Genomic DNA, 11796 nt, shown 5'->3' on the forward strand with positions numbered 1-11796 from the left:
CGTCAGGAGGAGATGAAACAATTGGAGCTGGAGAGACAGAGGTTGGAGCAGGAGAGAAGGGAGACCGACGAGAGGGAGGCGAAGGAGAGAGAGAAGAGGATGAAGGAAACCGAGAGGGAGAAACAGCGACCGGTGAGTTCTTGTTCTGGGTCAGTGACATCAAGTGACCTTAAATCATCTTAGACCGGACTTAAGACTCTCTAGGTCCGGTTTTATATATAAAACGTGGTTGTTCAATTCAGCATTCCACTAACATTCCAGTTCCTTTAACCAGTTTTCTTAGACTTACAAAAAAAAGATTTTTGTTTTCTTAATGAGGGTTGTCTTCTTCTTCTTCACCTCCAGGGGTCAGTGTATCGTAAAGTCAACGCTATGGAGGAAATTCAACAAACCAATAAAGACGACTTCTGGGTTCAAACACAGGTTTGTCCCCTGTCAGAGGTTGTCATGTGCTTAACATATAATCAAAATACAATGCAACAGGCTGCCCTCTTCATACACAGTTCTTGTTGTCTCAAAAAGACACAGTATTCTCAGAGATTAATTTCATCCGGACCACATGCTGTTTGACCTATTGCCCTCAGGCAGGTGTTTGAGGTCAATGAAAACTAGGACGTAGGTAAAAAAACAGTTTCTACACCAGAGCCATAGTCGCACTTAACTCTGAAAAACCTGGAAAAGATTCTTGCGTCATAACTAACCTGGGAGTTACACAATAACTACTGTGGTTGAAGTTTATGTCTAGTATGATTTATTAATATTTGAGGGTTTTTTAACTTTTTTAGCAAACTGTTACTCTTGGTATCGCGCTGTGTTAATTCATGATAATCATCAATGTGACCCGTCTTCTTATTTAAATCTAGAGGTAAATTCAGGAATATCAGAACTTTCTTTTTCTTCCTCAGCAAGAAGAAGAGTTACGTCGGCAGGAGGAGATGAGACGAGTGGAGCAGGAGAGGGAAAAGGTGGAGATGGAGAGGAGGGAGATAGAGGAGAAGATGACGAAGGAGAGGGAGAGGAGAGCTAAGGAGAGAGCTGAGAGGATTGAACAGGACAGGTGAGAGTGAAACCAGAAAAAAAAAGTTTGACCAAATGAACGCAGATGAGTTCTAACACCTACAGCCTCAAATGTGTCGATTTCAGGATTTATCAGAAACAAAGGGAAGAGGAGGAAAGAGAGATTGAGCAACAACGACTGGTGAGAGCTAGTACACTGCATCAGACCAGTATGTAGGATTTAGTGGCATCTAGTGGCGTGACTGCAGATATTTACAAAACAACCATTTATATCTGATATCAACATCGTCACCATCTTCACGTGTCTGTCTCAGAACCAGCAGGCCAAAGAAGTCAAGAAAACAGGAATCAACTCTGCTCCGTCAGTGCAAAAAGCTAATGTGAGTAAAAACACAGACATGACTGACATGGTGTGATGAAAGAATTGTAAACATTTTTTTCTAGGTTTTAAAATGCCCCACAAACTGGCAGCACACCTGTGAGCTCGCCAACAGTGGCCTCTGCACTCCTCAACCAGTCTTGATATTTCACCTGCCTCCTCTTGTGTGCCTCCTCCACATTGTCACCTGTTTGGTGGCATCTGAGTAGATGACCAAGTCTGGGCAGATTTTAAATTTTAGTGAGACTGTAAAGAGACTCATGCCTTTTAGTTTTTGAAGAACTCTTGACTGTCTATCCACAGGAGGCCAAATCTCTGATTTCTCAGAGATCATTTAATCCACGAGACATTTTCAAGAAGAGGGAACAGAGCTTTGAGGCCAGTGATGACAAATCGACCCCTGCTTCACGCAGACCTGGTAAAAAAATATATATATATGCAAGCCTGTAGGCTAACAAATGCGACCAAAAAAGACAACAGCAATCGACAGAACTAATGATTTTTTTCTGTTCTTCTTTCAGGAAAGCTGAGGAATCCATTTCAGTCTCAGAAATCCTCAGAGAGACAAACTCCAGCAGAACATAATTACTCATTCAAGAGCTCTGCTGTTAGCCCCGTCTCCCCACTGCTGCCGGACTCACCAGCTACTGCTGCCGTCTCTATCACACCAGAACCAGAGATCCAAACACCAGCGGCCCACCACCACGGTCAGACCCAAACACACACTCTCCAAAAATGGTTTACAGATTTATCCCAGTCTGTTAGCACGGCCCCCTATCGCCAAACACACGTTTCCTGTGAAGATTATTTAAACATCAAGTCACCCAAAAACACAAAAGTTGACCCGGTCCAAACAGATGTGTGATTTTTCTGTTGTTCACAGAAGCAGAGGAAGAGTGGTCTGATGAGTTTGATGACGATGCTGATGAACCCACTCCAGGTTTGATTCTTCATCTGACATAGTTTCATCCAAGTATAAAAAACAAACAAACAAATGATCCAATGCAGATCAGACTGTTTTGTGGTAGTTTTGCTTCCATCCCTCAGATTCCCAAAAAACTTTGGATCCAGCGTTTGTGGTCCAGATAAGGCTACATTTAAAGGCTTTTAGTTAAGATTTATTCCACCTGTCCTATGAAGATAAAAGGAATTTCCTGAAGACAATTTAAAAATATGTCCAGATTTGTGCACATTTTCTGCCAAAACAAAAGTCAATTTTAAAGCTTTTTTTTTTAAAAAAAAAAGATGCATCCATTTCGACCAGGATGAATCAGATTAACACAGCAATTCAGGTTTGTACATTTACAATGACCTTTAAATTTGACTCTGGTCCAATCACAGACTCGTTTGGAGAAGAGGATCTGTATGAAGAGGCAGGGACAGCAGATAATCCATCCATGACAGGAGAGGATCTGTATGAAAATGTTCAGCACTATCAAACAGTGAGTCAACTATGATCTAAGATCTTGGTTACTTGACCTCTGACCTTTCACTGAAACCTTTATGAAATACTTTGTTTTATCACCTTTACATCAAAAGCCTGAAGATACAAATGGACAGGATGTCAGAGCCAGAGCTCTGTACGACTACTTGGCCGGTATGTGCACACACACACACACACACCCCCACACAGACACACACACATGCTTTATGTTGTTTGTGATTACCTCACTTAAACATAAACTAGCCTAGCCCCCTCACTCTGACCATAACTATTATCCATGTGTCTCATTAAAACTTAAACAAAAAATCTAATCTGACTTGAATTCTAATTCTAACCATGTCTGCAAATACAACGATATATAAATTCATAATAGTCAGGCAAAATGTTATTACTGTTAAAACATATTTAAACTAAATGTTAGCCCAAAAAAGACTGCAGCATCAGCAAATAATCTTGTTGGTACGATTTTGTGCATTGGGTCAGGTGCTTGTTGCCTTTGATTTGAATTTCTAGGAAATCTTGGATTTGTTGTCATTAGTCAGATTTTTTTTTAAATTTTAGCGATTTTTAAATATCAAAACACTGACTAATGAGGTCTGACATCTTCACAGCTGATGACACTGAGATCTCCTTTGACCCAGACGACATCATAAATGGAATAGAGATGGTGGACGAGGGCTGGTGGAGGGGCTACGGACCCACTGGACACTACGGCCTCTTTCCTGCCAATTACGTGGAGCTGATTTAGCTCTGCCCTCTGTTCAGACACTTGTTTTCAAATAACAATCCTTAAATCTATGAGATTTCTGGGTTTGACGGACATAGCACAAGACCAACAAATGGATATATATAAACCTCATATATATAAAATCAATAAACACTCACACTTTGTAAGTAACTCAGTGTGATTCCATGTAAACCTAAACGGAAATAAATATTCTGAAGGAAATAAAGGTAACTTTTTCTCCATTATCCCCGAATCACGTAATCATTGGAAAAGTTTGGAGACTACATGTATTTACTGAGACAAAATATTCAGATGTAAATTTATATTAAAAAACAAACAACGTTAAAAATAAACATGAATGTACTAGTTTTTGTTTTGGGAGAATATGGTATATGATGACAACAGTAATCTGCTCTTTAAATCACAAAATACAACGTTCTTTCGTTAAAGTTTATACTGACTGAACTAAACACGTAATCACTGCCACATACTCCCATGTATGCCTTACGTTTGCCCAATGGTTGTTCAGCTATACCTCCACAAGGGACGGTGTTGAGGTCAAGATTAATTTCCAGGCTGACGTCAGTTTCTCGGACAATAACCAACATGGTGACGGTGGAGGAGGTGGTGATATGATGTTGCTGCTCAGACAGAGGTCCAAACAGAGACGCAGTAGCAGACAGTGGTGGTCTCTGTGTGGACATTAAGTACGAAGAGAGTGTGGACGGATTACTGTACTCTTCTTCTCCGGTCCCACCGTATCTACTGCGGTTCTGTCATTGCCTTTATCGCTGTACTTTTGATGAGCGCACGCGAGCTATAACGCGCAACACTGCCCCCACGATTTCCAGTGGTACTGCTTCGTTTCATGTCCTACGGTACAGGCGCAAGTGTTCACCAGGAGGACGGCAAGAGGTTCCACGTGTACTGGACATCGAGCATAAACCATCCGTTGTAGTTTTCTTGTATAAAAATGTATCATATATTTCTGTTTTAAAGTCCAGACCGTACATAGTTAATGTCGTACACTCTCTGTTTATGTAAACAAACGCATCCATTTACTCCTTTAAATTACCTCATTTACATGTTGGTCTTTCCAACTCCCTGCAGCGCTCTAACGTCACCCGGTACACACAGTTTAAACTCTGGTATTGTCAAATCAAAATGTGGTACTAATTTGTGACTTAATATCTGTCTCCTATGTTTTTCTCAGAAACAGAATTACTTTTTTCAATGTCGGCCACTAGATGGTAGAATATACCAGAAAGTAAAAAGTACGCGCGTACATGGGCGTAAGCTTGCGGTATTGCAGGTTTATGGTCTAGTTACTTATTTTCTAAAGATCACTTAACTTAGTGAAGAGTGAACCCTGGACGTAATGAGGCAGAACTTTACCTCTGAGGCTCTGGTGAAAGTGAGAATGTTGATGTGAAAAGCAGAATGTGGTTAGAGGTGATCTGATGACTGATGAGGAAGTCAAATAAAAATAAAATAAAATAAAAGTCACTGCCCAATCACCACACGATCAGTTGTGTAGGATTATTGGTGTCTGGTTGTCTTCATTAAATGACACATCACCATGATCATGATCTTCATCATCATCATCTCTCCCTCCCTTCCGTCCTCCCTCTCTCTCTCTTTCTCTCTCTCTGTGGACTGACTTCTTCCTCAGCCGTCAGGAGGATCACAAACTGATTTTTTTTTTCCCACAGCCTGTCTTTGTTCAAATCCTGAATCTGCAGGGTTTTCCCTTTTCCCATCTTTTTCTTCAGCATCTCAGGACACTTAAACTCTTCTTTTTATTTTTTTGTGAAAAGGAAATCAAAGGTGCAGAACTGTTGACGATGGATCTCTTCATATCGCAGTAAGTGAACAGGGGGATTTTCTGTCTCTGTGTTTGATTGTATTGTCTTAAACCAAGTAATAACCAGATAGTACAATGATTTAAAATGTGTTTAAAAACTAACATTACATATTAACTCATCAGAGGACAGTTGGAGTTTAGTAATTAGTGGTTTAACAATATGATTTTCAGATTTTTTCCATTAAAGGTCATTTGTGACAACTCGATGAGATGCGGAAATTAATGAAATATTTGTTTCCTGTCTTTCTTGTTTGACTCAGCATCACTAGATGAAAATTAAAAAAATATATACTGTAACCTTCTGTAGTTGAAATTGCAAATTTAAGATTCTAACACACTGACGGACTAATGAATATTTGGATGGAGATAAACAAGTCCAGTGAGAAACAATCAATATTTATTTGAGGGAGAAAAAGGACGATTAGAAAACACAGCAGCAAAAACGAGTATAAAAAAGTGTTTTGTTTTTTTTTTGTAATTGTAAATGTTCCTGAATCTGTGGTTGAACATTACTTGACAACACTGTCTTTAAATGTGTCTCCATCCTGCAGATCTCCTTGGTGGTGTGAACGTCACATTGTCTCACTTTGACCTAACAGCACTAAAGCCTCATACCAGAGACAAGCAAGACAACAACCCCCCCCCACAATCTCCTTTCTAGCATGGCCTCTGCTCCTCCAGATGTTCTCTCCTCGGCTGAACTGAGTGGACCTCCCAACAGGAGCTCCAGCTTCACCTCCAGCACTAAACCCTACAACTGGATCTCGCCCTACACCCTTCAGGCCACCGTGGTCTTTGCAGTTGCCATCACCTTCATGATGGTTGTGACCATTGTTGGCAACATCCTGGTCATCATAGCGGTCCTGACATCTCGGTCCCTGAAGGGTCCACAGAACCTTTTCCTGGTGTCCCTGGCTGCAGCAGATATTTTAGTGGCCACTCTCATCATCCCGTTTTCTTTGGCCAATGAATTGCAGGGTTACTGGGCTTTCAGCTCCATTTGGTGTGAAATCTACCTGGCTCTGGACGTTCTCTTCTGCACCTCCTCCATTGTCCATCTTTGTGCAATAGCTCTGGACCGCTACCTGTCTATCTCACGGCCTGTGTCCTATCGCACCATTCGTACCCCGACACGCATCAAGACCGGCATCATCGTGGTCTGGCTGATCTCTGCCGTCATCTCCTTCCCTCCTCTTCTCACCCTGGATAAGAGTGAAGGAGGGGAAGAGGTTTGTGAACTGAACAACGAACACTGGTACATCCTCTACTCCACCATTGGTTCCTTCTTTGTCCCCTGTGTGATAATGATCCTGGTTTACGTGAGGATTTATCAGATCGCTAAGCAGCACACCAGATGTTCACCTGGACAGAAACCAAAAGCTATGGCAGCAGGAAACAGCAACCTGGTCATCAACGTGCCTGTGACAAAGCTGTCTGAGAAGACAACAAACCACCGGGATAGAGTAGGTGCAATCTCCAACCAGCAGGAGCAACACACAAGCAAAATGTCTGGTTCAGATTCCACCACATCCTCACTTCACAAACCACTGGAGGGCTTCATTAGTGAGGACAGAAAGTTCCGCAATCCTCAGTCCTGTACCACCTCGGCTCTAAAGTCTGAGTCTTCAGTCTCGCATGAGGACGTACAGATTTTCACACACGCTCAGAGCAAAGACTCTCAAGCATGTCCTGATAATGTAAAGGACAACACCTCCAGCTCCGGCTCTGAGGTGGACATTGGTGTCCTCAGATTAGACCACTCCGAACAGAAGCGCAAAACTGAACAGCAAAAACTACCCCAAGGCAAAGAGTTCAAAGATCAGGCTTTGAACCTGAGCAGCAGGTACAAAGGCACCATGATCACGTCATCTGGAACCAAACTGGTTGTTGAAGGAACACCGACCATTCAGGGAGTTGCTGTTTCCCGCCGAAAGGCCTTGGTCAACAGGGAGAAGAGGTTCACCTTTGTCTTGGCGGTGGTGATGGGAGTCTTTGTGATCTGCTGGTTTCCCTTCTTCCTCTCTTACTCCCTTAAGGCGGTTTGTCCACAAACATGTGCTATTCCCGACCCTCTTTTTAAGTTCTTTTTTTGGATTGGCTACTGCAACTCCTGCCTCAACCCTGTCATTTACACCATCTTCAACAAGGACTTCAGAAAGGCCTTCAAAAGGATTCTGTGCAGAGACACCAACGGTACTGTCGTCTAGAGCAGCTCGGCTTATTTTGATGTGTTGAACTTATTCTGGACGGTTTTTAATGACTTCTTCAAATCGGTTCTATGTGTATTTATAAAGTGTATATCTGAGCAGGAACATCCTCCTGAACCACCTCCATAAACATCTGAGCTCCTGCTCTCAGACAGACTGCTGCCTCCTGTTGGTACATTCATGACGTGTCAGAGGCCATCAGTCGATCGACCACTGATGGTACTCAGTACCATGTGTCATCTGCTGTAGATCAGTGAGGACCATCTGGTCAGGGTCAGGGTCAGTGACAGGGTCTACAGGTGCAGGATCCTGTACAGTAGGATGATCTAAAACCACCTTAAAACATCTAAAACAATGAAGCAGGAGCGAATACTGCCCTCTGTTGGACATCCTGGGAACTTTAGGTCAAGCACAAGCAAACCGACTGGATAGTGAAGGATCACATGATGAACGATCGATTGATTAACAAGCCTTGAATTAACCTTCATGTTTTCCTGTGTGTGTTGTTTTTTAGTCAGAAGAGAAAATGATTCATTGTTTTTATATGTGACCCTACAAGGGAATAGAGAACTGTCCAGTAATGAAGCTAACAGCCTCCCTACCCTTAACATGAAGCAGTCTCATAGTAACTCCAAACCAATCAGTGTCCTCATCTTTATCATCTATATACGCTGAGGCTTTTTTTTTTCTGTTTGTATTTTCTGTTGCAAGCTAACTTACTAACAGCTAACAGGTCCATGTATAGCTTCCTCTCCCCATTTGAATTCTAACAGTATATCATGTACCACCTCATCATATACTTTTCTTGTGTTGAATCAGCATAGTCAACAAGTGTTCAGTGCTCCTGCCTCACAGCAAGGACACAGGTTTAAGAACTGCTGGAGTTCTCCTGTTCTCCCTGTGTGTCTTATCCTTCCACTGACCAAAACATGCAGATTGGAAGGATTTAACCCCTGCCCCTGGCACCCTGGAAAGGATTGAATGAATGAATGAATTCTGTTCAGTGTTTTTAGAACTGAGCCAGACTCCTGGGACAAACCAAAATCCAACCGTTGATGGTGTGGTATTAATATTCACGGAGTTTCCTGTGCTAGAGGTCGTCATGGAGGAGAGGAGAAAATATTGTTTTAGGCAAAGACTACGTTGAGCCTGGATAAATATGTTTCCAGGGCATTTCCTGAACCATTTTGTTGTAATTGTTATCACTTCCTGTTCCTCCGTATTGATCTATTATCTCCATCTGATCTGATCTCTGACTCCATGGACACCTGCACCTATTTTTGAGGATACCTTCTCACCTCACAGATCAAATATTCAAAAGACTGCGTGGACAGTGGGACGTGGGCTTCAGGACGGAGGAGACTGACCTTTTTATTTGTGCATCTGTGTGTTTGTAGGGTCGCAGCTGCACAGACAACAAAACCGAGGAAGTCCCGACAAAGTGGCTGAATCAATTATCTCTAATGTTATTGAAGAAAAGAGTGTAATTGTACATGATTTCATTACATTTCCAAACCGAGGATACAGACTCTGTGTTCAGTAATCTGTGTGTGCGTGTGTGCGTGTGTGTGTGGCCTGAGGGTTTTACTGGAAGAGAACAAATCTCTGTCATTTATCAGCGCTAGGGACACACGATCAAACATCAATAAACAAATAGATAAAACCATGTTCCTCTGCTGCTCCTTCTCTAATTCTCACGCCTCCTCTCACTTATTCCTCCATTTAAATGTTCGTTCTGGGTGGTGAACGTTAGAATGGGTCAGGTTCTCACTCTGTGGTCTGTGGTTCCTCCTCCTGGATTTCTCTCCTCACTCTCTCTGGGAAAGTCTCTGCGAGGTGAAACAGCTTCAGGCGTTGCTAAGAAAAAGAAAAAAGAGCAGTAGAAGCTGACGTTCAGCAGAAAAGATCAAACATGAAGGAAGAAAATAGAACGGAGAGGAGTTAGATTCTCTGAGGCAGTGCAGGATCAGCAGACCTGCCAAGTGTTGTTCCTACTGAAGAGTACCAGGAACTTCAGCAACAAGAAAAAGACCTTTTTAAAAAAGGTCAATGTGAAAAAAGTCTGTGTTTACTGTTGACTTCTTTGGTGTTGTGTTCCCGTTTGACAGCAGATTTCTAAATAAATATTGTTTTTTATTATTATTGCATCATTAAAGGTTGAGAGAGAGAGAGAGAGAGCAGACAGAGAACGTTCTGTTGTTGTTCTAACAGAAGAGTGGGCGAGAGCTTTTAGGGTCGACAAATGGAATAATGAAATCAGATCATTTACCGTTTTACCTTCGTGGCTTTGTGTGACTGTTCCCTCCACTCCTCTGTCGTTTGACTCCAGTCTCAGGGGGATTCAAAAATACTTTTTTCTGGCAGGATGTTTAAGGCTGCGTTCATCACAATAAAATGAGCAGGCAGTTAATCAAGTGAGGAGTGGGATGTGTTATTCACCAGCTGAAGACACATTTACTGTAAAATGTACATTAATGTGGCCCTTTGGCCCAGAGCCAGTGTCTCTGTCATTGGTGTGGAACCCCAGGGTTCACCTCCTGGGTTAGAGTGAATCCAGGTTAGGGCGGTTGGTACCTTCCAGTGGACTCACCACCCACAGGAAGGTTCAGGGGGGGCTGGTACGGTGCAGTGTGATTTGGGTGGCGGTCGTGGAGACTGTACCACATATTTGAAGCTCAGACTTACAGCTGAACTCACTGGTCCAGTGTGGAGACGTTTCTGACCTATGAATGTCCAGACTGGGCGCAGACACAGTTGAGTGGAGCAGAATTACGTTTGTTCAGAGTGAAACTCCTGCCTTCGCTCCCCCCGTTCTCTGTGATGGATGGTCTCCCAGCGTCAGGACATTAGGCCGTCGCTTCTTTAATGTCTTTCTTATGAAGCCACATTAAGGCTGGACCATGTGACATGATGTTCAGCTTCATTTACCAGTGACATCAGCCACGTCGGCTGCTGACAGATTGAGATCAAGATGTAGAAAAATGTGTGGACAGTGAAAAAACAACTTCACCGATTTTATCTTACTACACTTGGTTTTCAGTAGAAACTGCTTTGGTTATAGCCTTTCCAATTTGTGACTAACTAATGTTTTTTTTCTAACAAACTTTTCTTACTTGAGTTTTTGCTAAATTGTACTTTTACTTTTGAATTTTTACCAAATTTGATATTTTTTTAATCACAATTGTTTTTTGCTAAAATGCTTGCTAACTGTTGGTTATATTTAAGATCATTTATGGCTTCTCTTTAGTGAATCCATGGTGTATTCTCTCAAACACACTGAAGCAAACTGTGCATGTTTGCATGTCAGTGACTTTACATCTCAGTAATTTTCCATCACTGGGGAGGAGAATGATCAATAATTCAGAAAGATTTTTTTTCTTACACATTCACGTGGCGTGCCGTGAATAAAACTGCAGCACATGTATGTTCAGACCATTATTTAAACTTGTGTAACAGAGAACTCACTTTAAAGAGCCTCTGGTGGAAAGACTGAGCGTCGCTCTCACGCCTTGTTTGTGTTTAAATATTTGAAGGAAACTCAGTCATTCATGAAATCAGCCCAAATTCACAAAACACAACCTTCTCAACGGACTTTACAGTTTTAAATTTAGAATTTAAATTTAAAATGATCCTCCTATAAAAATGTTAATATTAACAATAAAGTAAAGCAGTATTATACAGTATATAAATTATAAATATAAAAATTATATATACAGTATATATAAAGGATTGTATAATATAATAACCAACTTAAATACACACAGTTGAATCAGTGTACAGTTGTCTGCCTCAGTGGAGAGACACAGGGGGGAAATGATTGACAGCAGTAACGTATTGCATCCTTTCCTGCCTCACAGGTTTAACCTAAGCTAACAGTTTTAACAGCTAATATCATATAAACCACTGGTTTTTGTCAATGTAGTTTTGTAACTCAGCAACTTGAAAAACATTCAGGTCGATGACAAATGATGTCTTAGTCTGTTTGTAGCCAACGATGTTAAGAGGAAGTTGGTTTTTCTTTTCTTCTTTCACCTCGACAGATCAATATTATTATTTTTCTTAACAAATATAGAGTTGTTTTTTTTAGTTGGCTGTGTCCAGTTCTTCACATCCATACAGCTCTATGGGTTTGTTACTGTAACAACAATAACAATGTCT

At 41.6% G+C, this 11796-nt stretch overlaps 2 protein-coding genes across 2 annotated transcripts in view; both read left to right on the plus strand.

The window, feature by feature from the left end:
• LOC103389366 (drebrin-like protein B) overlaps positions 1 to 4069 on the plus strand; it is a 7096-nt gene extending 3027 nt beyond the window's left edge. Inside the window, exons 9-19 of the mRNA XM_025062009.1 lie at positions 7 to 132; positions 346 to 423; positions 906 to 1057; positions 1144 to 1198; positions 1332 to 1397; positions 1700 to 1814; positions 1918 to 2238; positions 2280 to 2336; positions 2738 to 2838; positions 2936 to 2993; positions 3452 to 4069. Coding sequence (XP_024917777.1) covers positions 7 to 132; positions 346 to 423; positions 906 to 1057; positions 1144 to 1198; positions 1332 to 1397; positions 1700 to 1814; positions 1918 to 2238; positions 2280 to 2336; positions 2738 to 2838; positions 2936 to 2993; positions 3452 to 3588 — 1266 coding nt within the window. The 3' untranslated portion in view covers positions 3589 to 4069. The remainder of the gene's footprint in view (positions 1 to 6; positions 133 to 345; positions 424 to 905; positions 1058 to 1143; positions 1199 to 1331; positions 1398 to 1699; positions 1815 to 1917; positions 2239 to 2279; positions 2337 to 2737; positions 2839 to 2935; positions 2994 to 3451) is intronic.
• Positions 4070 to 4075: 6 nt separating this feature from the next.
• Positions 4076 to 10845, plus strand: LOC103389365 (alpha-2B adrenergic receptor-like). The gene has a single exon (XM_017038301.2). It carries the CDS (start codon positions 6094 to 6096, stop codon positions 7636 to 7638), a length of 1545 nt encoding a protein of 514 aa, XP_016893790.1. The 5' UTR covers positions 4076 to 6093; the 3' UTR covers positions 7639 to 10845.
• The last annotated feature ends 951 nt before the right edge of the window (positions 10846 to 11796 follow it).

The sequence above is a fragment of the Cynoglossus semilaevis genome, chromosome 14 (assembly GCF_000523025.1).
Source record: "Cynoglossus semilaevis isolate Cse_v1.0 chromosome 14, Cse_v1.0, whole genome shotgun sequence".
NCBI classification, from domain to species: domain Eukaryota; kingdom Metazoa; phylum Chordata; class Actinopteri; order Pleuronectiformes; family Cynoglossidae; genus Cynoglossus; species Cynoglossus semilaevis.